Here is a 23074-nt window from a genome sequence, read left to right as displayed (position 1 = left end):
GACTATTAGTTGGACTCGTTCGTCAATCCCACTTTAGACTGATCAACCTCCGGAGACGATGGGTCCTCCACTCCACCATTGGGTGCGTCAGCTACGCCCTCACCTATAATGGCTTCCATCACATCAGGTGGGATATCAAAGCTATCAAGAGGACCAATCCTAAAACCATTGGCCCAAAACGGAACCATGCCCTATATCTATGAGGTACCATGACAAGCTCGGTCTCCTAGATCCAGACTGTGCTCCTAATCAGCTCATAGATCCAATGACTATCGGGATCGGGAAAACTTTGCACCTCTCCATAATCTGCACGGGAATATCATATTGCTCCGGGGGTTCCGCCATCTATGGTCCTATAATATTTTTCCCACAAGGGGGTGAGACATTGTCTCAGCAAGTTCACCCCCCCTAAACCCCTATTAGAAAGAAAATACGCCATAAAGACCACCTAAGCACAAACAGGCATCAGAGAGCTTACCTTAGCCTCAGTTTCCTTCATGCAGATCAGTTTAATCAATAAATACTGACAACCACATCATCCAAATAATTCAATTACTCGGATTGACTCAACGATCAATTGTCTCAGTCGATTACATGTCATCAAAGTCATCACACGGTCATTCTAACTATTCATTCTAGACTCTCAAACATGACTTTACAGGCAAGTCTAAAATTTAGTGGTAATCACGGCCCCACTGGGCAAAATAGATTTAGTGGCATCATGACCCCACTTGGCAAATTAGATTTAGTGGCATCACGACCCCACTCGGCACGACCTTTAATAGGTGGTAGATCACGGCTCGATTGGCACGACCGATTTCAAATTCGATGGTAAATCTCGGCCTTATTGGCACGGCCATACATCGGCAGTTTTCTAAGTTCACTCACAACCTTTCACAGTCATCTTCCCATAAAATACCGACCTTCTCAAATTTTGGGATAATTCTCTCATAACCACTAATTCACTCAATTCTCATAAACCGACACTCAAATAAATATACAGAAAGTGACATTGCAATCGGCACGAAATTCGACAAATTAAGGTCTTTTGAAATAATTTTCGGAAATGAATAAATAATTAAATTTATTCCGAAAATTAATTAAATAATAATATTTTAATAATTTCGAATAATAATATATTATTAAATTATTAAATCATTTCGAAATATTTATTTAAATCAAAAATAAATCATTAAAGTCAAATCACCATTATACTAATATAAACATTAACTTAGTCTTAATTAAACATACTTTAAATTAAACACCACCTTAATCTAATCTACACTTAAATAAATTAAACTAACCACCTAATAACACTTAACATAATTAAACCTCCCTAAGCATAATTAACCCTCTAATTGAGGTTTAGGAGGCTAAACTCACCGGAATCGCTTTCCGATGAGTCTCCGACGAAGAAAACAGCGAGGCTGTCGACAAATCTCCTCAAGGCGACACCAAAAGAGGACCGGAAGACACCTAAAACGGGCCTTGAACATCCGGACTAGGGCTGGAACTTCGGCTGCTGATCTTGGTCGGAGAGGGCAAATCCGGCAACTCCAACAGCCGGAAAAGGTCGGAAACGGCCAGGCGATGGAGGTAGGGTGACGGCGGAGCTTCGGCGGTGACTGGCGGTGGCTCCGGCAGCCTTGGCGTGCGGCGGCTCGCTGGTGACGCCGGACGACGATGCTGGAGGGTCGAGATTGCACGAGCCGCAACGGAGCAGCGAGTTGAAGAGTGGAGCAGCGGCGCGAGCAGGACGGCGGCGACAGCGAGCTCCGGCTGTTCTGGGGACAGGATGACGGTGGCACTGGCTCAAGCGACTTCAACAACAAGCAGGGCTACGGAGGACAGTGAGATGGCACAGGACTGGCAGCTGGGCGCGAGGATGGCGTGCGACAGGCGTGCGACGTAAGTGGGCGAGAGCGGCGGAGGAGCGACACCGGCGACGTGTGGGCGAACAGCGACGATGAGCGAGCGGTCGGGCGTGCGAACGGAGGGGCCGGTCGCTAGTTCTCCCCTTGCTTTTCCCTCCCAACTGAGAAAATATTCAGTGGTACGTGCGCGCCACGTCATCTGCTGACCTGGTGCGGACTTACCAATGAAACGTCGGCACGTGTCCCCGAGCGGGACCCGCTGAAAAAGCGAAGGCGCTGGTTTTTGGTCGGCTCGGCTCGGCTCGGCTCCACGCAGAAGAAAGGACGGTCAGCGTATTCCTCCCGCTCAAAATTTTTCTCTCTCTTCACTTGAAAGGGCGCGGGTTCTCTCTCCTCGTAAAAGAAAAAAGAACGCTCAGAGCCTTTCACTTTCCTCCTCCGCGCATCCCACCTCCTCCGCCTCCGTCTCCAGCTCTGCCTCCGTCTCTGCCTGCCCAAAAGCTTCGCTGGTCATCTGCCTCTGGCATCTCGGTCTCGTTCCCGAGCGGCACCAGGCTCCCCGCCGCTGACCAAGCGCTGGCCCGCTCGGTCGCAAGGGAGATCTTGGCGGACTTTGGCGGGGTCGACGGCGGGGCGAAGAAGGAGAGCCTGCTGCATTTTCTCTCTTTTTTTTTTCAACGAAGCGCGCTTTTTCTTCCCGCTTCTGCCTCTCTCTTCCTCAAGCACTCCTCTCCTCTCTGTCCCGAGCCCTCTCACTCACCCCAAGCGCCCCCCTCCTCTCTTTCTCGAGCCCTCTCACTCACCCTAAGCGCTTCCCTCCTCGCCTCTCTCCTCGTTGCCGTCATCGACTTTCCAGCCGCGGCTCCAGAAATCGCCGGCTTTCGACTGGCCTCTCGAGCTTCTTTGAAGCAAAAGAGGTTTGCGAGGCTAGATATACTGCTGGCGGTGCTAAGTTTGCCGTGACGGCCACGAGGGATATTGTGGTGGAGGAGAGAGAGGCGTATGGGTACCGTGAGACCTCTCTTTCTCCTTTGCCTTTTTTTTTCTTTTCTATTGCCTCTGTCTCGCCGGAGTAAGAGCGCGGAGCAGAACGTCGAGCGCAGCGAGGCGAAGCGGGAGAGAGGCAATGTCTACTTCGCCCGATGTAGATTCAGTCGACGCCCTTCGCTCCCAGATCCATTATCTCCAGACGACAATCAACGTACTCCTCTCTCTCTCTAGCGCGCGCCATTGGAAACGCTTCTTCCTCCTTTCTTTTCTATTTAAAATTCGATTGCGATTTCCTTGAAGCTGTAACTCGATCGAGCGGTTCGTACCCGCACGTGTGTGTGGGAGTTTCGATTGCCTGTACGAGCTGCCGCGTGCTAACTCTGTCGGTTTCGCGACTTGGCCCCCATCGCATTTCAGGAGCTGGAGAAGCAGAACGCCGACCTTTCTTCTCGACTCTCTGGATGTTGCTGTCAAAAGGTGAGCCATTTCGATTCTCCCTTTTCACTTTTCGAGAGGATTTCACTGTCTTTACGACTTCTCGAATGAATCTTGATATCTTTGTAGCAGCCCGAAGCCGGTTTCGGTGTTGGGTCGAGCGCGCATTTGAGTTGGGCATGCATTGTTTGTCGGTGGTTTGAGTGAATGCATGCATCTTTTGGTTGGCGCTTCTTTGTTATTGGCCATGCATATAGGGGATAAGCGAAATTCAATGTTACGTGCTGAATGCGATGTACTTGAGCTTATTGCTTCATTTTGTGCAGATGGAAGACAAGATTGGTTGTGTCGTAGAGGGAAGTGGAGTGGTCGATGGGAATGGCAAATCAATGAAGCTGGACAAGAAGACTAGGAAGAAAAAAGGTGCTACTGGTCAAACTCTTTGAGCTCCAATTGCATGTTTAATCTGAACCACTGAGATCTTGTATGTTTATTGCTCTTCAAGTTCCAGTCGAGGGTTTTTCAGTGACTTGGGAGTCAGCCTGTTTCAGGAACGGGAGGAACGGTTTAAGTTCAAAAGTCAAACAATAATTAAGTGGCCTTCTTGCAAATTTTGAGAGGTTACAGGATACTATAGTGGTGAAGTTTCGTGGAGTTGCTTAGCAGGCTGTGTTAGTTGTGACTCCAAACAGTCTAAAGAAAAACAAGCGACCCTAAGCGCTAAAACTAGACATAATCAAAGCATCAATATTGTTGTGCGAATAGTTTTTAATACTAAGTTTTATAGGGTTTGAGTTAGTAATTTATTACAACCCTGCTTCCATAGAGATGAGCATGCTGTTCGGCTAAAGTTCTTTCAATGTGCAGCCATATTTTAGTGAATGTTGTGATACCTCCTGCTGCAGATTTCAAAACAGGAATTCTCGAACACCATCCAAGGCGATATGTTGCTCTAAGATTGATGTATTTTGGACAAGGTACAGATTGTAGCCATTGTACTGTTTGTCATACAATGCAACTGTTGCATCATAAAACGATTTTAATCTGGTATAGTCTATTATCTTTCCCTTTGTCTTGATTTTGTCTGTTCTTAAGAGGCAGCATGGAATATAAAATACTCTAGAAATTGTGAAAGTTTAGCTGTTATTAATAATTTGAGGATATTTCTGCTATGGAAGCATTCATGTTCTAAAACTAGGGTGTCACTGCAGAAATCTCTTAAGTTGCAGAATCTGTCACAAGTAAATGTGTAGTGGATGTGATTCGTGAAATATGTGACTAATTTTCTGTTACACCACATGGCAAGTCTGACTAATTTCCTAGACATATGAAATCCTGAATGTGTTGTGCCTTAGGCCATTGAATGTACTCTAGCTTTTCTTTGGCACAATGAAATCGCTTCACTTTTGCTTTATTTTACAGGTTTTATGGTTTTGCCTCTGAAGCACAATTGGATCCAACTGTCGAGGTCCGGTCCTACATTCCATCTTCTCCCCAAAATCTTCATTCATTTCAGCATTGGGCCTAACGGAAAATATGTGCTATAAAACAGGGTTCTACTTCTTCATAAGATTTAAATTTATGTTTTCAGTAAGGACACTATCTTTCGGTACACTAGTAGATCAGTTTGTACCATGCAAGCAAAGTCACTGAGTTTCTGCTTATTATCAAAGATACATGGAAGAGTTCTTTAATATTGTGCAATGCGAATGTTTAAATCATGGATGCTATCGATTTAAAATCAGCAGATGTTCTATTTTGGCATTTTTGACATTCTTGGCAGACACCTAATTCATTTCGATCCGAATCCCATCATACTGATTTTGGTGTCATGCAGTCTGAAATTTTAAAGCTCTTGAGAAGACTAAGCTTTTAGTTGGTGACAAGAAAAAGTCACAGTACTCAAGATGTGGCAGAACAGACAAAGGAGTTTCATCTTTTGGACAAGTAAGTTCAAAAACTGCTACTCCGCTTCTAAGTTTCTTGATGGATCGGTAGATTGTTATTTTGTTCACAGACGCTAGATTGGGTTTTATCTTTGGCTCACTATTCCGTGCAATCACCATTTCCTTGCGGAGAGAATGTGGGTCTTTGTTTCAACCTGTATTAAATGTTGAGCATTTTCTTGCAAAAACGCGTGTCAACTTATATTTAGTAGACGAGCACAATCTCAGTTGTATTTTGTAATTTTTGATTATTTCTTAAACTTGGAAAAACAGATGACAAGGCTACTCAGAAACATGTTTAAGGGCTTCTGGAAAAAGATGGTTAACTGTTGCATGTGTACTACTTAGTACTTTTAACTACTAAAATGCAATTGTGGAAGTATGGGCACAAGGGGCAATTATCAGAGTTTTTCCTTATAACAACCATATATTTCCATCCTCGTGATAGATGTGATTACTGTGAATATTCATGATGATGTTCCTTTCACGAGAGCTTTTGTTGATTATAATCTTACCGTATAAGAATCGGTTAGGAGCAATATGTGAAGCTTGATTTTCTCAAGGAATTTGAGATTGGGTGTTAATTAGATCATAGAATATTGTAATTGGAGTGCAAGTTCTGAAGTGAATTTTGTTAGAGAAGCAATGATATGAATTGGAGATGAGAAAGTACCAAAGAGCGAGAGTTCTGATAGCTGGGAGTCTCTTTGCAAGATGATTGAAATGTTGATAGAGATACCACCACAAGATACAAGAAGGTTTTATGACGTGGACAAGTGTCTAGTATCAATTGTCATTTTACCTAGGATAATTATGTTTGCAGTAGGCTCTTTCTTTTATTATTAATGTTGTTGTTCTATTATCTCCTGTTTGCTTCTTTTCTTAGGTGCATCATGAGTAGGCTATGGTTTGCTTTCTGATGCAGGTCATTTCCCTGTTTCTACGATCAAACCTGCGACCTAAGAACACAGATGATGCAAACAATTGGGGACTTTCTATAGATAGAGATGGTATGTTGTTTAAGTGACTGATCTTTAATTGTTTTGAGCTCTATTTTATTGCTATGAGTCTTTAAATTGCTTTTGAATGAAGTTTGAACTTCACTGGAAAATTGTGACTCAATTCAATTGCTACAGACCCATTAAAGAGAAAAGATTAATTGTTAAAAATCGGTGTATTTTGTGCAAGGCTGATGTCCAAGCTGGAAATAAACTGCTGGTACGGTAATAAAGCATCCATTAAATATACATATTCCTATACATACGTGTACACATCACACTGCTTTCCTAATCAAAAGTGGCTTATTTCAGACTAAGTGGTTAGCATTTCGAAGTTAGCAGGGTATTCTGCAGGAAAGTGCATATATGTTGGGATTATGCAGTCATTACAGATTCGTACTTTATTTGATTTGCTGCAACGAATTATTTATGATGAAAAATTATCATGTTCAATATGATGCTTACTTTCATTTATATGTCAGTCTTAGACGCGGAAATTGATTATGTGAGAGTGTTGAATCGAGTCTTACCCAAAGATATCCGAGTAACTGGCTGGTGTCCTGTTCCAATTAATTTTAGTGCAAGGTTGTTTTCCTTCTCATGGTGGCATGGTGTACTTTATTTTGATTCGATATGATGGGATTCTGTTGATGAAATGCATTAGAGATGCCTCAAATTTGTTGATTTTATAATGTTAATGATTGCGGAAACGTAGGTGGGGTTTGCCTTTTCACATGATTTTGTCTTCCTCAATATCTTGCAGGTTTAGCTGTATGAGCAGGGAGTACAAATATTTCTTTTGGAGAAATAATTTGGATATTAGGGTAACTCTTCATTTTATAGTTTATGACTATTTCATTTCATAAACTACTTTATGCTGATTTTGAACCTAAAAATTTGATATTATGACTATTTCATTTCATTTGATAGAAGTCCTTTCTCTGTTTTTATGCTAGGCAATGGAGAGTGCAGGCCAAAAGTTTGTGGGGATCATGATTTCAGAAATTTTTGTAAGATGGATGCATTTAATGTCCACGACTACAAGCGTCATATAACATCCTTTGAACTCTCTTCTTGTGATAAGAGGTTGGTTCTGGTAGATGTTTTTTTGAGATCTTTATAAGTTAAGAAAAGATGCAAAGATGCATCTATATTTTTTGTTGGTATGATGATGAAAGAGAAATCAAACGGCAAAAAAAGGGCCTTTTCATTTTGGCCAGTTTCTCTCATGTACAAGTTATTATATTAATAAGACCAATCTAGTTTGCAGTGTCTTTTCTGATTTTAATGAACTTCCTTTTATGCAGGTTGGAAAGTAATGAACTGTGGTGTTTCAAAATTAAGGGCAGTGCATTTTTGTGGCACCAAGTTCATTGCATGGTTGCTGTGATGTTTATGGTTGGCCAAGGTCTTGAATCTCCTGATGTACATAATATAAGATACTTCGCCATTCTCTGTCTTGGTTACCATAAGTTGAACGTAGGAAATGGGTGAGAGATAGTTTGTTTTATATCTATTAGTTAATGCAACAAAATGCACGGGGCTACCAATATTGGACAAGACATTATGGAGAAAAGGCTTTATATGAGATAACATTGCGATCTGCATAACCATATGGTGACACAAACTAATCCTTTTTTAGTGAGTCAGTTGTTTGGCATGTGGAAAATAAAGATGTAATGTTCAAATGCTTTGCTAACACTAATTGGCATGAGCAAGAAACATGCTATTAAAAATTGAAGGCTCTGAAAAAAGGAATGCAAAATGCATCAGAGAAAAATTCTCAATGTTCTGATTGATTCATTAGTCCAGATGGTCAAGCTGCTCTTGGAATTGGTGCTAGTAAAGAGAGAGCTAAGAAGAGAAAGCTTGTGCAGAAAAAATGACATTCAGAAGAAACGCATGACTGACAATGGAAAGCAAATTATTGCTACTTCTAAGAGCAGGAATGATGATGGCAAGCAAACTATTGCTGCTTCTAAGAGCAGGAATGATGATGGCAAGCAAATTATTGCTACTTTTAAGAGACATGGATCGAAGAAGAAAGCTGCAATACCTGAAATAGGTAATTCACAATTAAGAAAGAGAACGTTTGTAAACAAGGGTTCATGGTCTGCCATGGAAGAAAATGGAGCAAAAGAAGGTTCAAATGGTCCAAATAAACAAAAAGGTAGATACTTTTACATTGGCCTTTTCATTACCGACATATTACGCATAGACATATATAAGATACTTTTATTGAGGCTCGATGATATATTTAAAATTGATTTTGTGGTGCAGAAGCTTTCTGGAGAGTTGAAAAGCCCACCAGGGCAGTAAAGCCAAAGAAAAGAGACCGTCATGTGAATGATACACCAGTGTGCATAAGCGGCACCGCCAGAGTGAATTTCAGCAGGTAAATCTACTTATGACCAACTTTGTTGTTTGATTCTGGTGATTGATCTTAGAATCCATCTTTAATTCATTTGACCCTTTTCTGCTTTTCAGGTTGATCGGGTTTTGGGCTGTCGTGTTAGAGGTAATGATGCAAGTTCATTGTTTTATGTTTATGTCTGTATTGTAGACATCCTTAAGTCTGTTAGTTTACTTGTTCCAGAGAAGCAGGACAGACATCGACATAGTACTTCTGGCGAAATCAACTTAGATGTAGGAGACAGGGCTGGACTTGCTGATGACAGACAAGCTGATATGAGCATTGACAGTGATATCAAACTGCACAATCTGAATGTTTTTCAGTGGTTATTCTCTCATTGGCTGGAATTTTAATGGTAAAGCTGGAGGAAGAGTCGAAAACTGTAAAACTTGGTTGACAACATTTCATCTTTCTTCTATTGAGGTTGAAAGATGTTGTGATTTGAGCAGGTTCGTCAATGTAGACCTGCTGTGTATAAAGATTACTTACCAGGTTTAGTTCAAATGCTTTACTGTTGTTCCTTTTCAAGTGCTGAACGTATTCTCTGTTTTTATCCTCTAATTTTGCAGGAGGAGCCCCATATCCATTGCAGCAGCTGCTATCTGATGAGAAGAAGTCTCCCCAAGGTTTTAGTTTCTCCAATCCTATTCAATTTGAACAACTAAAGACATATTGGTGCATATGTAAATGGCATTTGAAACAGCGCATGCATATAAATAATCGAATGTTTGTGCAGATATATCACTTGCTACTAGAGTCACCGAGGGGATGGTTAGGAACTCCTCCAAGGATCTGTATCCTCACATTTTGAAGATAAATACCAAGCTGGTATGGCAAGGAAGAGGATCTAAAGAATTTCTGCAGCTTTTGAGTGTGTAGATATACAAACAAAATCGACATTAGTTAACTTTTAGTTAGTTTTGGAAATCAGAACAATCTTGAATTTTTAATTCTTGTTATAAAGAATATGGTGGTTCTTAATTCTCACTCTTTGTATTGTTGAAAGATATCTCGAAAACTTTGTTTTTCAAACATCGAAATGCTGTGTTCGAGTTCTTTTTGGCCCTCAACTACTGAATACCAGTGTCATACAAAATGCACTGCTTCAATTTCACAAAATAATGTGGGCAAGAACTCAATTTCACCAGGTATGTTTTTGTGCTTGAAGAGATAAAACTCTACACGTCCAATCTCAGAGTCCTGATTTCGATTAATATGAATCTATAAGAAATGATGCACAAATCAGGTAAACTATATGTGCATTTCCCCTTTGTCCTCTTGAAAGCTTGGTAGAGTTTTAACAATGGCTTTTCATGGTTGCTAGTATTGCTCATTATGCAAAAAATTCATCACACTACAACCAGAAAATGAACCCTTATCGACATAGAAAATTTGTGATGTTTTGACGATATAATATATGATAAAAGCTTTTAGTCTCACACAAAAGAACCTTCCAAAAGCTTGGGGAGATAGAACAAGGCAAGAGAAGAAAAGAAAGGTAAATGCACCAGTTGATTTGATCTAAGGGTGATGTATCAGATAGAGCCACTCAGCAAAAGAAAGGTAAATGCACCAGTTGATTTGATCTAAGGGTGATGTATCAGATAGAGCCACTCGGCAACCTCACTCTGGTTAAATGCAACCTCACTCTGGTTAAATGCCTGCACTAACTTATCTTTATGCTAATCTAGTACCTGCAACATTTGAGTAAGACAAATGTACATCGACTAATACTATAATATTATTTTCTATAACAAAAGCTTTACACAAGATGTGTCCTCATTTGGCTAATCGTCCCTATCTTTGCGGTTTCATTGCTCACCGCCACTCGTCAAAGTCTACAAGAAAATAATTTATGCCACCACCTACAAAGCACCCTAATGCTTCCAGTCCCATGAAAGAATTCCATAGATTGTTTGATGGGCCCTAAATTCCATAACACAGGAAAACACCACCTTTTTAAGTTAAGACTTATCCATTAACAACCTTCTAAGGACACTTGTGGATAGTATGTGCCAATCCAAGGTGCCCAAAGCGCATACTGACTTTATGAAGGTTTACTCGATCCTTTCTATCTTGCCATGGTGATATGAACCAATTCTAGGTAAGATCAGGCCAAGAAACCAAAAAAGCCAGATAACACCCTTGGACATATCTAGGACTTGGAAGTGCCGATATTATAGACGAAACCCATTTGAAACAAAGCCCAACGGTCTGAACATCTTACACTCTTCATCTGGCTTAAGGCACCTCAGCATAGGTAATGAGAAAACAAGTGAAAAATCACAACCAGATAAACTTGCTTGCATAATCTGATTTTATGTGCAGAGCAACATATTCTCTATAGGAAAACAAGAGTATCCAATACTTTAAAGGGCAAATATATCCCATTAGTAGAATGGATGAGGACTAACGTACGAGACGAAGAACTTTTGAAAAGTCTACTTAACAAAAGCATAACTAAAGAGCCTTAGCAAGTGCCCGGAAACGCTATGACATTTTCCCTTTATGAAGTCAATACTCCTATGAAGCCTTAGTTGCCAGATTTAGCGATTGTCCATCCACTTCTCGATGAATCACTGGAAAATCCCATCTGCACTGAAGTTGCCGGTGAACTGTGTGATCAATGGGTCTGGGCAGCTCAAAAGAGAGAAGAGCCCAGTCGGGAAAAGGCTTTCAATTCTCCACTCAAACACCTTCCCAGACCTGTGATCCGTCTCATCACCTGCTACGGTCATTCTTCTGATCTCTACCCCGCCATCTGCAAAAAGTTCACCATTTAATGCTGCAGCAACTTGATAGCAAGTTTTAGAGGATGCATTAGTGCTTCAACATAATTTATCTTGTGACTCCATACTCCTAATACAAAGAAATAACACCATAAGAAAGAAGATATATCTTGCCGAAATCCTGTCTCTTCCGCGCATTTATTGTCACAACTAATAAAAAAACAATCAGTTCAGATGGGTACAGCACACGGAAGGGAAAATATCCATTTCTTAAGCACCATTAACTGAAACCGATGCAAAACTTGCGGACCAAATGGTCAAATGGCAGATATCCCGACTCTTGCACACCAATGACCATATCCAAGCCAAATCGCAGGTCAAATGAGCCTAATATGGAAGTTTTGCATTACGTTTGGGGTTGCATTGTAGAGCAAGGAGGAAAATAAGCAATCAGCTTCTTACCCCGTAACAACCGAGTAAGATCTGGCAAAGAACTGGGACTACTATATAGAGCAAATATTAACTTTGGCCATCAGGAACTTACTATCTCTTTTCACCTAGTGGAAGAGCCTCTGGAACAGGGAAGGGTCAGACTCTGCAATGTCCATGTTAAGGATACTGATGGGTCTTGTCCGTGATGCACTTCTGCCTTGCTCTATATGCTGATTCCAGGGACTGCACAGTTCCTAATAGCAAAGTTGTATTTGTTTTATATAGTAGTCGCATGCTTTGCCAGATTTAGCTTGGTCTCGTAGAGAGCAGTTAATTACTAAGTTTCCTCTGTGTTTACAGAGAAATCAGATTCTGTGAGCGTATTGCAGGTGCCACAGATGAAAGCCATTCAAACAAAATCCATAAAGTCCACTGATGCTGTAATCTTTATTTTGGTTATTATCCTTTATTGGTGCATGTACCAAAACGACCTGCATAAATCACAACCAGAAACATTTCTGCAAACAAATCATAAAAAGATGAAATTTCTTTGTGTAATTTGATAGTTTCCTTAACTGGCAATACGAGGAAACAAGAAACAAGTAGAGGCTTTACCAAGTTTGGCTCTGAAACTGTGAAAGGTAGGAGCTGAGTCAACGGTTTATATGGGTAGGCATATGCTTAGGTCAACAAGTGGCACATACTTGAATCTTAATAAGCCAAATCATATGCAGACCTAAATTTTGAATTTTACCCTACGGCATGGTTAGAAATTATTCCATAACCATACCAAGCCACTAAAAACCAAGGGATGCACTCTAAAATTAAAATTACAAAAATGACTGTTTTTCTTGAGTTTTCTTTAGCAGACTCGTGCTAAATGATAAATCAAGCACAGAAAGATGAGATTACGAGTACATACAGGATAATACAAACTTCATCACTTTTAAGAATTCCTGTTGGATCGGCTGTCCCCATTAGATAGTAAGAATCTGGAATATGAATCCTTCCTCCTTTCAAACTCTTCTTTTCATCGTTCATCGGGATGGACAGACGATTCTGTAGGTATGTTTCGTCCAGAGGAATCCCAGTTAAGATCATTCTGGCTGCAGTCAAACCATCCTTCTCACCATGATTCACCAAAACTGTTCATACGGTAAAAGAACAAAAGGAAAACACAAGGGAAAATGTTTACACGTCAAATAGCAATTAAAGGAAATACGCACCCAGAGGAAGTAAAAGCAGCAAAGATGAATAGAGATGCATTTTTTTACTTATGCATATTTTGAATCAAAAAAAAAAAAAAAAAAAGAAGCACATCCAAGTATAGAAAAAAAAAATTGGAGAAAAATCTCTTTTTGGACTGTTTTAAGAATAGACATTATTTCAATGGTCCAAATGTTCAGAAGAATACTACCTCTTAGAGCTGCTCGTTTACTAGAGAAGACACTATTTGCATCTCCCAGAGCATTCTCCACCATGTCCAAAAGAAATTCATTAGGGACCCCGCCATAGCTTAAAAGTGCAATCAAAATCTTTGAAAGATATGCAGGCTTTGGTTTATTCTTTTGCATCAATGAGGACCAAGGTCTAATCAGTTCTTCCAAAAGGTAAAATTTGATGGCAGAAAAAGCTTCAAACAAAAAGCAATGGGATTTAGTAATTCACAAGAAAAACATGTCCCAAGTTCAAATTAAACTGCTGAAAGAACAAGAAAGCCGCTAACTTTTCAGTCTGTTTATGTAAGGGTCTTTAACCAGCTAACTCCAAAGGAAAATCTTAACACAATGATCAACAAATCAATAGCATAGCCAGCAACAAACCCACAGATAACACTTTGTGATCACATTACTAGGGGTCGAGGTACCATAAGAACCTCAAGAGAATTAATTAAAACAATGATAGCCTGCGGCAAAATATGTTGGTTGTACCTTGTTTGTACTATTTCAAGTGCATCAACGGTCCTGATATTTGAAAGCTTCGGGTCCTTTTCAACCTTGATCATCGACGGTCGAATATGAATTGTATGAGGAGGGAGCTACAGATTAAAATTCGGCCAAAACAATTAGAATGGAAGATATAAATGAACCGATAGAAAAAATGAAATATATCGCAATATGGAGAATTATTGAAGCTAAAATACTAATAACTAGACTCACACTTACAGCGCAAAGCTGAAATGATACTTAATAATGCAATGTAGATTTTCCTTTTTTATTTGTCATAATTATTTTTTGGAGATCAGTTTTTCTTGCATAGCAAGACGAAGATACCACTAAGATGATACCCATATCCACAGGTCACAAACCTTAAAAGCAGAAGCAATCACACCTCTTCCCTTGAAAATATTTCCACGACACTTCAAAGCTATGTCCTCGGATACAAATCCAGTCCCACCAGTATGTTTTTGGCGGAATGGAATTGCAGTCTTTCACTGCGGGTTTTGGTAGGCCCAAGAGATTCAAGAAAAGCAACAGCAAAACATCTTAGAATCTCTTCCCTTTCTTGTTTGCTCCACCCACAGTAACCTAGATGCCTCCTCTGCTTTAGCATAGGCCAATTGGTAGGCATTCTTTCTCATCTCAGCCTCGATTTTCTCTTGTTCCTCTCTGCTAGCCTGCCTCCTCCCATCCTTACGTGATCCAAGATCTCCAACACCCAACCCTGCTGAAACTGCTTTCTCTTTGCCAGCTTTCCCCTCAGCTTCTCTTTTTTCCCTCCTTTTTCTTTTCTCATTCGTTCTTTCTCCTCTGCTTTCTCTATTTGTTCTTTGCGCTCTATATTTAGAGATGAAAAAGCAACAAAACAATTGATAGTAACACAAAAACGAACGCATGTAAAAAGAAATCTTAAACTAAGCATCATAAAGTGCCAAAGCATGGAAGAAGGGTAGTCTAAGCACATGTACAACAACGAGAGATAGCAAATAGTGACCATGACACTAAGGCTATTTTGAGAGCACCAAGGGCCAGAATTTGAGAGAGCATCTAAAAATTCAAATTTTCCTCTATTTCTCTCTCACAGAAATTTCAAACTTCTCCCGACTTTCCACCTATCCCGTCCATTTTCACTATTTTTCCCAAATATAGCTAATCTTCCAAACATCATAATACTACTAGACACTCGTTTAGAGGGATGAAGTAATTTCTTTAGTGAGGTAAACCAAATGCTTCCCAAATCTTCCATCCATTTACCTACAAGGCTGGGATACATCTGGCACATCAATATCTAATAGTCACAACATCCACACTCATTCAGAAAATGCTTCGTTGTTTGGTAAAACTACCAAACAGTTAGTACGGTAAAATATCTATACAGAAGCTATACTATGATGAGTTCATTATCATCAGAGTGTGAGTTTTTCCAATTCCATAGACCATAATATGCTGCTATCACTGGATGCAGTATGAACAAAGATGATATATATGTGCAGTAGCTAGCAACTACGTTTTAAGGGCAAACTCAGGTTTAATGAGATCATGACAACTAAATTCAAGTTATTTTGCCAAGATACCACCAAATTAGGAAAAACCAAACCTTTAAGCTGTTCAAACTGCACTTTCAGTACTTTCTCCTCACTTTTCAGTTTTGACAATTCTTCCTTGTCTTTTGCAAGAGCTACTTTAGCCTGTTCCACCTCCTGTTTACATATGGCAACGCCCTCCTGGTACACAGCAATTTTTTTCTTCAGCTCATCTCATGCTGCTTTTCCAGTTTCCCGACATGTATTCAGGCACTTCACTTTATCACTGTATTCGTCACTCCCGTCACAGCAGTCTGAATATCATGGAGCAGGCAAAGAACATATGTTAGGAGGAAACATTAAGAGGAGGCAGAAAAAGAATGACCACCTGCTAGTTAACCTTTGTCCAATGGATGCTAAAATTAGTGTTACAAGAACCGAACGATCTAGTAATTCCGTCAACCTATTAAGGTCGGATGATGTCAGCATATAAATCTTTTATAGGACCTTAGCATTTAGTAATTGTCCAATTGACAAAAATCCTAAACAATGAAAAGGGAAAATTAATCTAAGCATTAATTAGTATCTTATTACAATATTATGATGTTACTTAATCCACACATTCATCATCCATTTTACTAACAATTGATCACTCTGCAGATCCTTGCATATGACGATAAGCACGTAGATTTCATTCAAAAATGCACCTTTTGTTTTCTCTCCAACCTTTCCCCCTTCCTGCAATTTTTCTTGTATTCTCAGAAACACTGTTCATTGACAAGCATTAAGGAAAAGATCAATCCGAACTAAACCAGTTCTCCATCTCACCTTTTTTTGACCACTTTCTTTTCACTGGATTGAACCGATAAACAGACCAAGCATGCAAACTGTTCTCAATTGAAGAAGCCACTCTTGTCTAGCTTTTGAAACAATCCTTAAGATTTAAACCCGAAAAAATAGTTTCCATTCATTTCCCATATGCATATATCTCACAATCAATGTCCTTGTCCTCAAAAGTTGGAGAGTTCCTAAAGAGTAGTCTCAAATCTGTTCATCACTTGAAATATACCCTTGTTTACTTGTCTTCATGGTATTAGGGTTCATTAAATAGTCTGTAAAGTAATATTTTAACAGTGATGTTTGTTGGTGAGAAAGACAATCCAGGACATGAAGTTGCTAAAGCAGGTAAATAAATCTGTTGTTGCACAATTATGATTAATCAGTGCCCCATGACACTAAAGCGTGGAACATCTCATTGCAGTGAAGTTTAGAGATATCCTTGACACTGAAGCAATTAAAATCTGCAAAGAGGACTTTGGGCCCTGGCCATTCATAATATCATATCTGATATTCTTATGTCTAAGAAGGAATTGCAACCTTGTTGGGCAATTCAAATGCAGCAGGATCTTGTTTGATGGTACATGAACTTACATGCATGTGTTATGTACAGATGATCAGAAGGGAGAATGAGGTCCACAATCAACACAGGAAAACGAACGCTTGGAAAGGCCAAGACCATGGAGAAAAAGTTCCGATGGACTACTTACCACAAATGCCATCATTTACTCTCGAAGAAAATATAATGACAGGAACATGTCCTGCATTCCGACAATAAAGTTTTCCATTTGGGCATGCTGATGTTCCTGCATTATCGAGTCAGAGAAAGTGAAGTTACAATTAGAAAAGTACGTAGCTCTAGTGGTGGACACTACAAGAAATCTGCAGACATACATGAGATGTTCTAAAGAAGGAAACAAAGCCGGGTACGAGTAATGGTGTCATTTAGAATAGTCTAAACATCAAAGTAGGTCCAGATATGGACACTACTAGGTGTTTGCACACATACTATTTTCTATAAGAAGAAATAAAGCCTAGGATTAGTAACAGTCTTTTTGGATAAGTAATATCTAAAACCAGTACAAGCCTAACAAAAAGAAACCGGTGGTTTGTGATAACCACAATACAACTGAACTAACATGAGTCCCAGTGAGCTTCTTGATGAACCATCATTACTAATATATCAATGGAGAGCATCGCTCAACTATGCCAGTTTATGGAAGTTGGCCAGACCATCCCATATAAACTGAATACACTTCTTTGCTCTTCAAAAGCATTTATATCAAATAAAGCAATCCGCAGTTTTGCTGATCTATGATGCAAAATCGATTATTCATGACAATTACCAAGGAAAATATTAAGTCCTCATAATATACCTGCCAAGTCCGTAATATCTGGTGAAATTGCTTAAGGTAACAATTAAATGCGCTTCGTTCAGCAAGAAAGAAAACTGGGAGTTCTTCATATGCATCTCATCAAAAATGAAAAGAAGGGCGACAGTGATTCATGAATTTACTTCCATCTCCTCCCAATTTTGCCCCAGGGTGGTCTATGGCCCAAAAAGAAATATTTATTGTACTATTTCCATTATTTATCCTATTCATAATCTCTGTCTTTATTTCCCTTCCGTTGCATCAACTCATCCATCTAAACACAATGCAAGACGTGAGAACAACCAATAAATTCAAGGACAACAGCAAACTAATTGCTAAAAAAAATGGCTCAAAAAGGACGGCTCATCTGTCCCATCTCGGGCGATGCAGAAATCGTCATTGACCACGGGCTGGGGTGAATTTCTTCGACCCATCCTTACACTTCATCCTGTTCGATGAAGCGTAATATTTCACATCCGGGTATCACGCAGGTGTCATCACCACCCAACCACGGCCTCAAATAGTCAAAACCCCTCACCCCACCCCTCCCACTACAGCGAGCTCTGTCCAATAAAAAACACTTTACAAACGAGGCACCCATAAGAAAGCGACGGGCTCGAACCTTCAGGAGCTATCCCGAGAAACGGGTCTTTGGGCGGCGAAGTCGAGGACGACACGCGGAGAGAACCGTTGGACAGCGGGACCAATGCGACGGCGGAGATGAAAACGGTCGGCGAATTCATGTCCGGAGGAAGCGTTTGAAAAGAGCTGGAACCCAGAAGTAAATTCTTCAATGTGCAGGTGCCGGTGCCGGTGCTCGACCGTGATCTTGGAAGTTCACGGCATCGCGGCGAAACCCCAAAACTTAGCACCGCCAGCAGTATATCTAGCCTCGCAAACCTCTTTTGCTTCAAAGAAGCTTGAGAGGCCGATCGAAAGCCGGCGATTTCGGAGCCACTACTGGAAAGTCGATGACGGCGACGAGGAGAGGCGAGGAGGGAAGCGCTTAGGGTGAGTGAGAGGGCTCGAGAAAGAGAGGAGGGGGCGCTTGGGGTGAGTGAGAGGGCTCGGGACAGAGAGGAGAGGAGTGCTTGAGGAAAGAGAGGCGAAGCGGGAAGAAAAGCGCGCTTCGTTGAAAAAAAGAGAGAAAATGCAGCAGGCTCTCCTTCTTCGCCCCGCCGTCGACCCCCGCCAAAGTCCGCCAAGATCTCCCTTGCGACCGAGCGGGCCGGGCAGCTTGGTCGGCGGGAGCCCGGTGCCGCTCGGGAACAAGACCGAGATGCCGGGAGGCAGATGACCGCGAGGCTTTTGGGCGGCGAGAGACGGAGGCGGAGCCGGAGACGGAGGCGGAGGAGGTGGGATGCGAGGAGGAAAGTGAAAGGCTCGAGCGTTCTTTTTTTCTTTTACGAGGAGAGAGAACCCGCGCCCATTCAAGTGAAGAGAGAGAAAAATTTTGAGCGGGAGGAATACGCCGACCGTCCTTTCTTCGCGTGGAGCCGAGCCGAGCCGAGCCGACAAAAACCAGCGCCTTCGCTTTTCAGCGGGTCCCTCGCTGGGACACATGCCGGCGTTTCATTGGTAAGTCCGCACCAGGTCGGCAGATGACGGGCGCGCACATACCAGAATATTTTCTCCTCCCAACTGTTCCCAAGGAAGAAGGAGAAGATTGATGGGAGAGCCCCACTTTTTGAGAGCCAATCCACACCCTCCACTTGTCAAGATCTCCTTCCCTTTGGCCTCAACCACCATGACATCACATAAAGTCATTTTCCACTAACTCAAATCCTCCACAATATATTCTAATAGGTGCAAATTTCTTTTTCCGCTGTGACATAAAAATCTTGTATATTAATTTCTTAAATTCCATTCAATTCTCTTCAAATTGAGTGCAATTGAAGTCCATTAATTAATCCAATGTTCCTAATAAGATTTGTGACACAACATGACTTCCAATTTATGAATTCAGTCTCAAATTATTGAAAATAGAATTGAAAAAATCGGAATAGTTAGTCTTTCAATTTGGTCTTGGTTCAACTTACTCATTCTTATAGAACGGAATGAATAAACTAGCATTGCCTTAGTATTCCCTTTTCCATGACAATGATGTACGTCGTAGATAGTTAAACCGCAGATGTGTGGAACTCGCATGTACGGACTAAGTAATAAAATGATTCAACGCACAGGTGGATAACTAGAAGACATAAATTGTTTATACCCGATGTTCATTCTTTAATTGTTGAGTTAATCTCATTAGATCATCCCTTGATGCTTGGTATTTGTTTGTGCTATATGTAAATTAGGTGATTCTACTTCTTTGATTGTGAATCGATTCCTTCCTCATAAGAAACCATTGAAGGTTAAGAAAATAAAAGGTGTATCATAATAATTAATGATATTATAAGCAATGAACGGAATAATCATAGAATTACTTTGGAAAATTTAAGGCACTAGTTGTACCTATCGATCATAATGCATGCCGTGCAAATGAAGTCGACCTTGCATTTCATCATTGAGTCCGCATTCAGCGGAAGACGTCAACCTTTCCTTGACTCGAAAGCCGTCTCCCAAGTCTTCCACTAAGTTGAGAATCTGAGATGGCCACTTCAACTTGCAAGTCACGCACATCTTGTCAACGTAATATCGTCCAAGATTTGCTAGTATCCTATTTGTTCCTGTATATCCATGAGTTAAAAACAAATGGTAGGTTATAATAATTTTTATGTAGCTGGCTTCTTAATAAAAGTTTCGGCTTTGCAAATTGACTTTTGAGTCAACCGACAAACCCCACAAAATCAACTTCTATGTAACATTTTTTTTTTTTTGGTAATTTAGCAATGAAGTAGTATACATATTAGCTTTCGCGCATCTTTATGAGTTTATTTTTCTAAGCGATCTTGAGGATGCTCTTCCTTATATCGATGTGGTATAATCAGAATTTTGTTTCTAGGATGCTCCCAATAAAATTTGAATTTAAGATCCTAAGGAGAAGAGAAAACTTATGGCAAAATTTTTCCAATGCCTTGGTCGTTATGTGTAGCAATTTCAAGTTTACCGACTAGATCGAAATACAACAAAGACCAAATATGTATTGTATTGAATAAGGATAATGCACTTCGGTAATATTAACCTTTTTCTATATGAAGCATGTCGGTTTTTATTTATTCATTTTTGAAATATTTGATAATTTCATAAATTCATTTTAACTTAGGCTCAATTGGTATTCATGGAAAATATATAATTTAGAAAATATTTTCTTAAAAATGATTGATTGTATTACTTGCAAAAACAAATAAATAAAAATATTTTCATCGGCCAAAAATATATTTAGATATAAATTATTGATGATGATGAAACTATTTTTCACAAACTAACTATTTTAAGTGATATAAGAGATTATTTTTACAAAAAAAAAATCAAATAATTCATTTTACCCAAAATAAACATAGCCTTAGAATGGTCTCTCCCCTCTTTAAGTTGGAAGTAATCATACTCTTTTGCTTGAGTCAAGCTTCAAGTCATTAGTGCATAGACCAATAAAGAAACTTTGAAAGTGTGGAAATAAATGCAAACGTAAATATTGGGTTGAGTCCATGGTTACTTCTCAAGTTAGGGCTAAAAATATATCCGCTAGTCACATAAAGCTTTTATGTATTTTGTCGAAACCTAAATTTTAACTACCCTATTCGATTCTTTGCCACATTGAAAATAAGATGTTGACCCCCAATTCCTAAATAAAAACTCTACTTGCATAATTCACATTTACATTTTACTTACGTCATGAACCATGTCCGAGTCACATGGCTCTTAGATGAGGTTATCATGAATAGTTGCGTACCTGAACGAAATGTTATAGCCGACCATGTTAAAAAATAAAATAATAATAATTACTTTTACGGATTGTCCTTAGCCAAATCAATTTAACACCAACACCCAAGTCTTAAACAATGACCAAGCCTTAAACGATAAGAATAGATGAAGACAAACCGCAATAAATTAGTGGGGCAACTTGCCAGTTTTCTTGTTAGATGTAACATCAAAGTTAAATTTTGATCGGCCCACAATAAAATTGCTTTTATGATAGTTGGCCAAATCAATGTTTGCGCAACTAACCTTGAGAAGTCAGTACCTGTCATTAAATCTTCCCTCAATCAATGAAACATTTTCAAGACGAGAACAGTTGATTTCCATTAATGCTTTGACTTCTTGAATAGATATTTCCATTGGCCGCCAGTGCAATTGCCAGTCATGACTTTTAACAAAAGAACGGACAACACTGATGGGCCTCAACCTCCAATTCCCAAAATCCAGTTTTAATTAGTAAAATCCATCAGCAAATTAATAGAAAGAATTGTTTTTCTTCAAATTACTAATATGTCTTTGATTTTGATCTACCCAAATATCTTTGGGAGATTTTCGTTTGAAAAATGTCAAAGAGTACCCTGAAGGCACTCGTCAATAGTCATTAATTGTGCTTTGGTAATATTAACATTACGATATGTTCATAATGGATGCGGTCAAAATGCACACCCAAAGCCTAGCTAAATTATACTGCAGTCTTCACACTATCAAAGTGATGAACCTCACTAAAAAATTTCCACAAATTCCATTTGCAACAGCAGTCTATCTGCATGGGGAGAGACGTCAAGGGAAAAATATAATTCAAACTCATGGGAAAAAAATGTCAAAATACAGATGGAACTCTCAAAAACCAAGGTCGTCTGAAAATTGACTGCGTTAAATACTCATTAAAAACATGCTTTTAACCAAAAAATGAACCGGCCTCACTACTTCTTATCTTCCTTCTCGGCCTCAGCGGCCTTTTTCATCCTCGCGCCCACGTGACGTTTGTTCATGCGCTCCACTCGCAGCTTGGCATATGCGTTGAATGATTTCATCCATCTGTGACCTCCACATGTTCCACCGCTGGCTTCTCTCTTACAATGGGCAGGTAAGTTCCTTGGACTTGAGTTGCAGTTGCAAGCTCTTCTGGAGTAGAATCACCAGCCTGCATGGAAAAGGAAGATGAGATGCTTTCAACAAGAACAAGGATCGCACAATATTGATATGAATTTTGTAAGTAGTCAATTTACCTTGAATTTCCGTGGGCATCTCGGGAAGACAACTAGCTTCGCCTTGTATGTCTTCAGCCTCTGCACATTAGCATGTAGACCTTCCAGTGACTGATTCTTGCAGCGACGATCAACTGCAATTCCAATTGTTGGAGCTAATTTCTTTGGGATACCTGCTGCCTGAGACATGCAAAATGCAAGTTAAGCACGAGGCTTGCATCGGATGCTGAAAACTGTAACAGGATATCCTTGAAGGAAAGAGAAATCAGGGAAGGCATTTTCGTTGTCATAAAAATATTAGCTATAGTAATTCCAAACCTTTGTGGAAAAAATCATGTTTAGTGAAAATGAAAACATGCCAAATTAACAGACAGAATCTGGATGAAACAATGAAAAGGCTAAAAAAAAAACTGCCACGTTCCATTTAAAGAGCTAAATGAAGTGAAGGACGCAAGTCTACTTGGAACCTGCCACTCCAATGGGACGCAAGCTAAATGAATGTGACTTTGACCACA

The 23074-nt window shown here is 40.0% G+C and overlaps 2 protein-coding genes, 3 long non-coding RNA genes, 1 other non-coding gene and 1 pseudogene across 8 annotated transcripts; 3 read left to right on the top strand and 4 right to left on the bottom strand.

Moving 5' to 3' along the window:
* The first annotated feature begins 2863 nt into the window (after nt 1-2863).
* LOC120286130 lies at nt 2864-4491 on the top strand. Its single transcript, XM_039312766.1, has 5 exons — nt 2864-3075; nt 3282-3341; nt 3626-3722; nt 4205-4276; nt 4478-4491. Exons 1-5 carry the CDS (start codon nt 3001-3003, stop codon nt 4489-4491), a joined length of 318 nt encoding a protein of 105 aa, XP_039168700.1. The 5' UTR covers nt 2864-3000.
* A 650-nt stretch (nt 4492-5141) lies between these two features.
* On the top strand, nt 5142-7791 carry LOC104418058. Its single transcript, XR_005551078.1, has 4 exons — nt 5142-5246; nt 6171-6255; nt 7007-7329; nt 7551-7791. It is a non-coding gene; the product is annotated as an uncharacterized LOC104418058 (transcript).
* Nucleotides 7792-8556: 765 nt separating this feature from the next.
* LOC104428467 lies at nt 8557-9651 on the top strand. The gene is made up of 5 exons (XR_005551079.1): nt 8557-8638; nt 8731-8761; nt 8840-9105; nt 9226-9282; nt 9393-9651. It is a non-coding gene; the product is annotated as an uncharacterized LOC104428467 (long non-coding RNA).
* A 1286-nt stretch (nt 9652-10937) lies between these two features.
* Nucleotides 10938-12048, bottom strand: LOC120293290. Its single transcript, XR_005551042.1, has 2 exons — nt 11943-12048; nt 10938-11417 (listed from the first exon to the last, which is right to left on the bottom strand). It is a non-coding gene; the product is annotated as an uncharacterized LOC120293290 (long non-coding RNA).
* A 13-nt stretch (nt 12049-12061) lies between these two features.
* Nucleotides 12062-14268, bottom strand: LOC104439730 (probable RNA-dependent RNA polymerase 5). 3 transcript variants are annotated; one of them, XR_005551040.1, is made up of 4 exons: nt 14149-14268; nt 13749-13855; nt 12740-12962; nt 12062-12308 (listed from the first exon to the last, which is right to left on the bottom strand). XR_005551040.1 is itself a non-coding variant. In XM_039312359.1 (3 exons), exons 1-3 carry the CDS (start codon nt 13296-13298, stop codon nt 12284-12286), a joined length of 312 nt encoding a protein of 103 aa, XP_039168293.1. In that variant the 5' UTR covers nt 13299-13376; the 3' UTR covers nt 12062-12283. The 3 variants fall into 3 exon arrangements, 1 of the variants encoding a protein (XP_039168293.1); XR_005551039.1 differs by having other exon boundaries at nt 14126-14257; XM_039312359.1 differs by lacking the exons at nt 13749-13855; nt 14149-14268 and adding an exon at nt 13235-13376.
* Nucleotides 14269-14544: 276 nt separating this feature from the next.
* Nucleotides 14545-17029, bottom strand: LOC120293289. Its single transcript, XR_005551041.1, has 3 exons — nt 16828-17029; nt 15355-15594; nt 14545-14594 (listed from the first exon to the last, which is right to left on the bottom strand). It is a non-coding gene; the product is annotated as an uncharacterized LOC120293289 (long non-coding RNA).
* A 5138-nt stretch (nt 17030-22167) lies between these two features.
* Nucleotides 22168-22813, bottom strand: LOC120293338 (annotated as a pseudogene).
* Between the last annotated feature and the right edge of the window lie 261 nt (nt 22814-23074).

Source organism: Eucalyptus grandis, chromosome 5 (genome assembly GCF_016545825.1).
Source record: "Eucalyptus grandis isolate ANBG69807.140 chromosome 5, ASM1654582v1, whole genome shotgun sequence".
Taxonomy (NCBI): Eukaryota; Viridiplantae; Streptophyta; class Magnoliopsida; order Myrtales; family Myrtaceae; genus Eucalyptus; species Eucalyptus grandis.
This window is presented reverse-complemented; position numbering and strand designations above follow the sequence as displayed.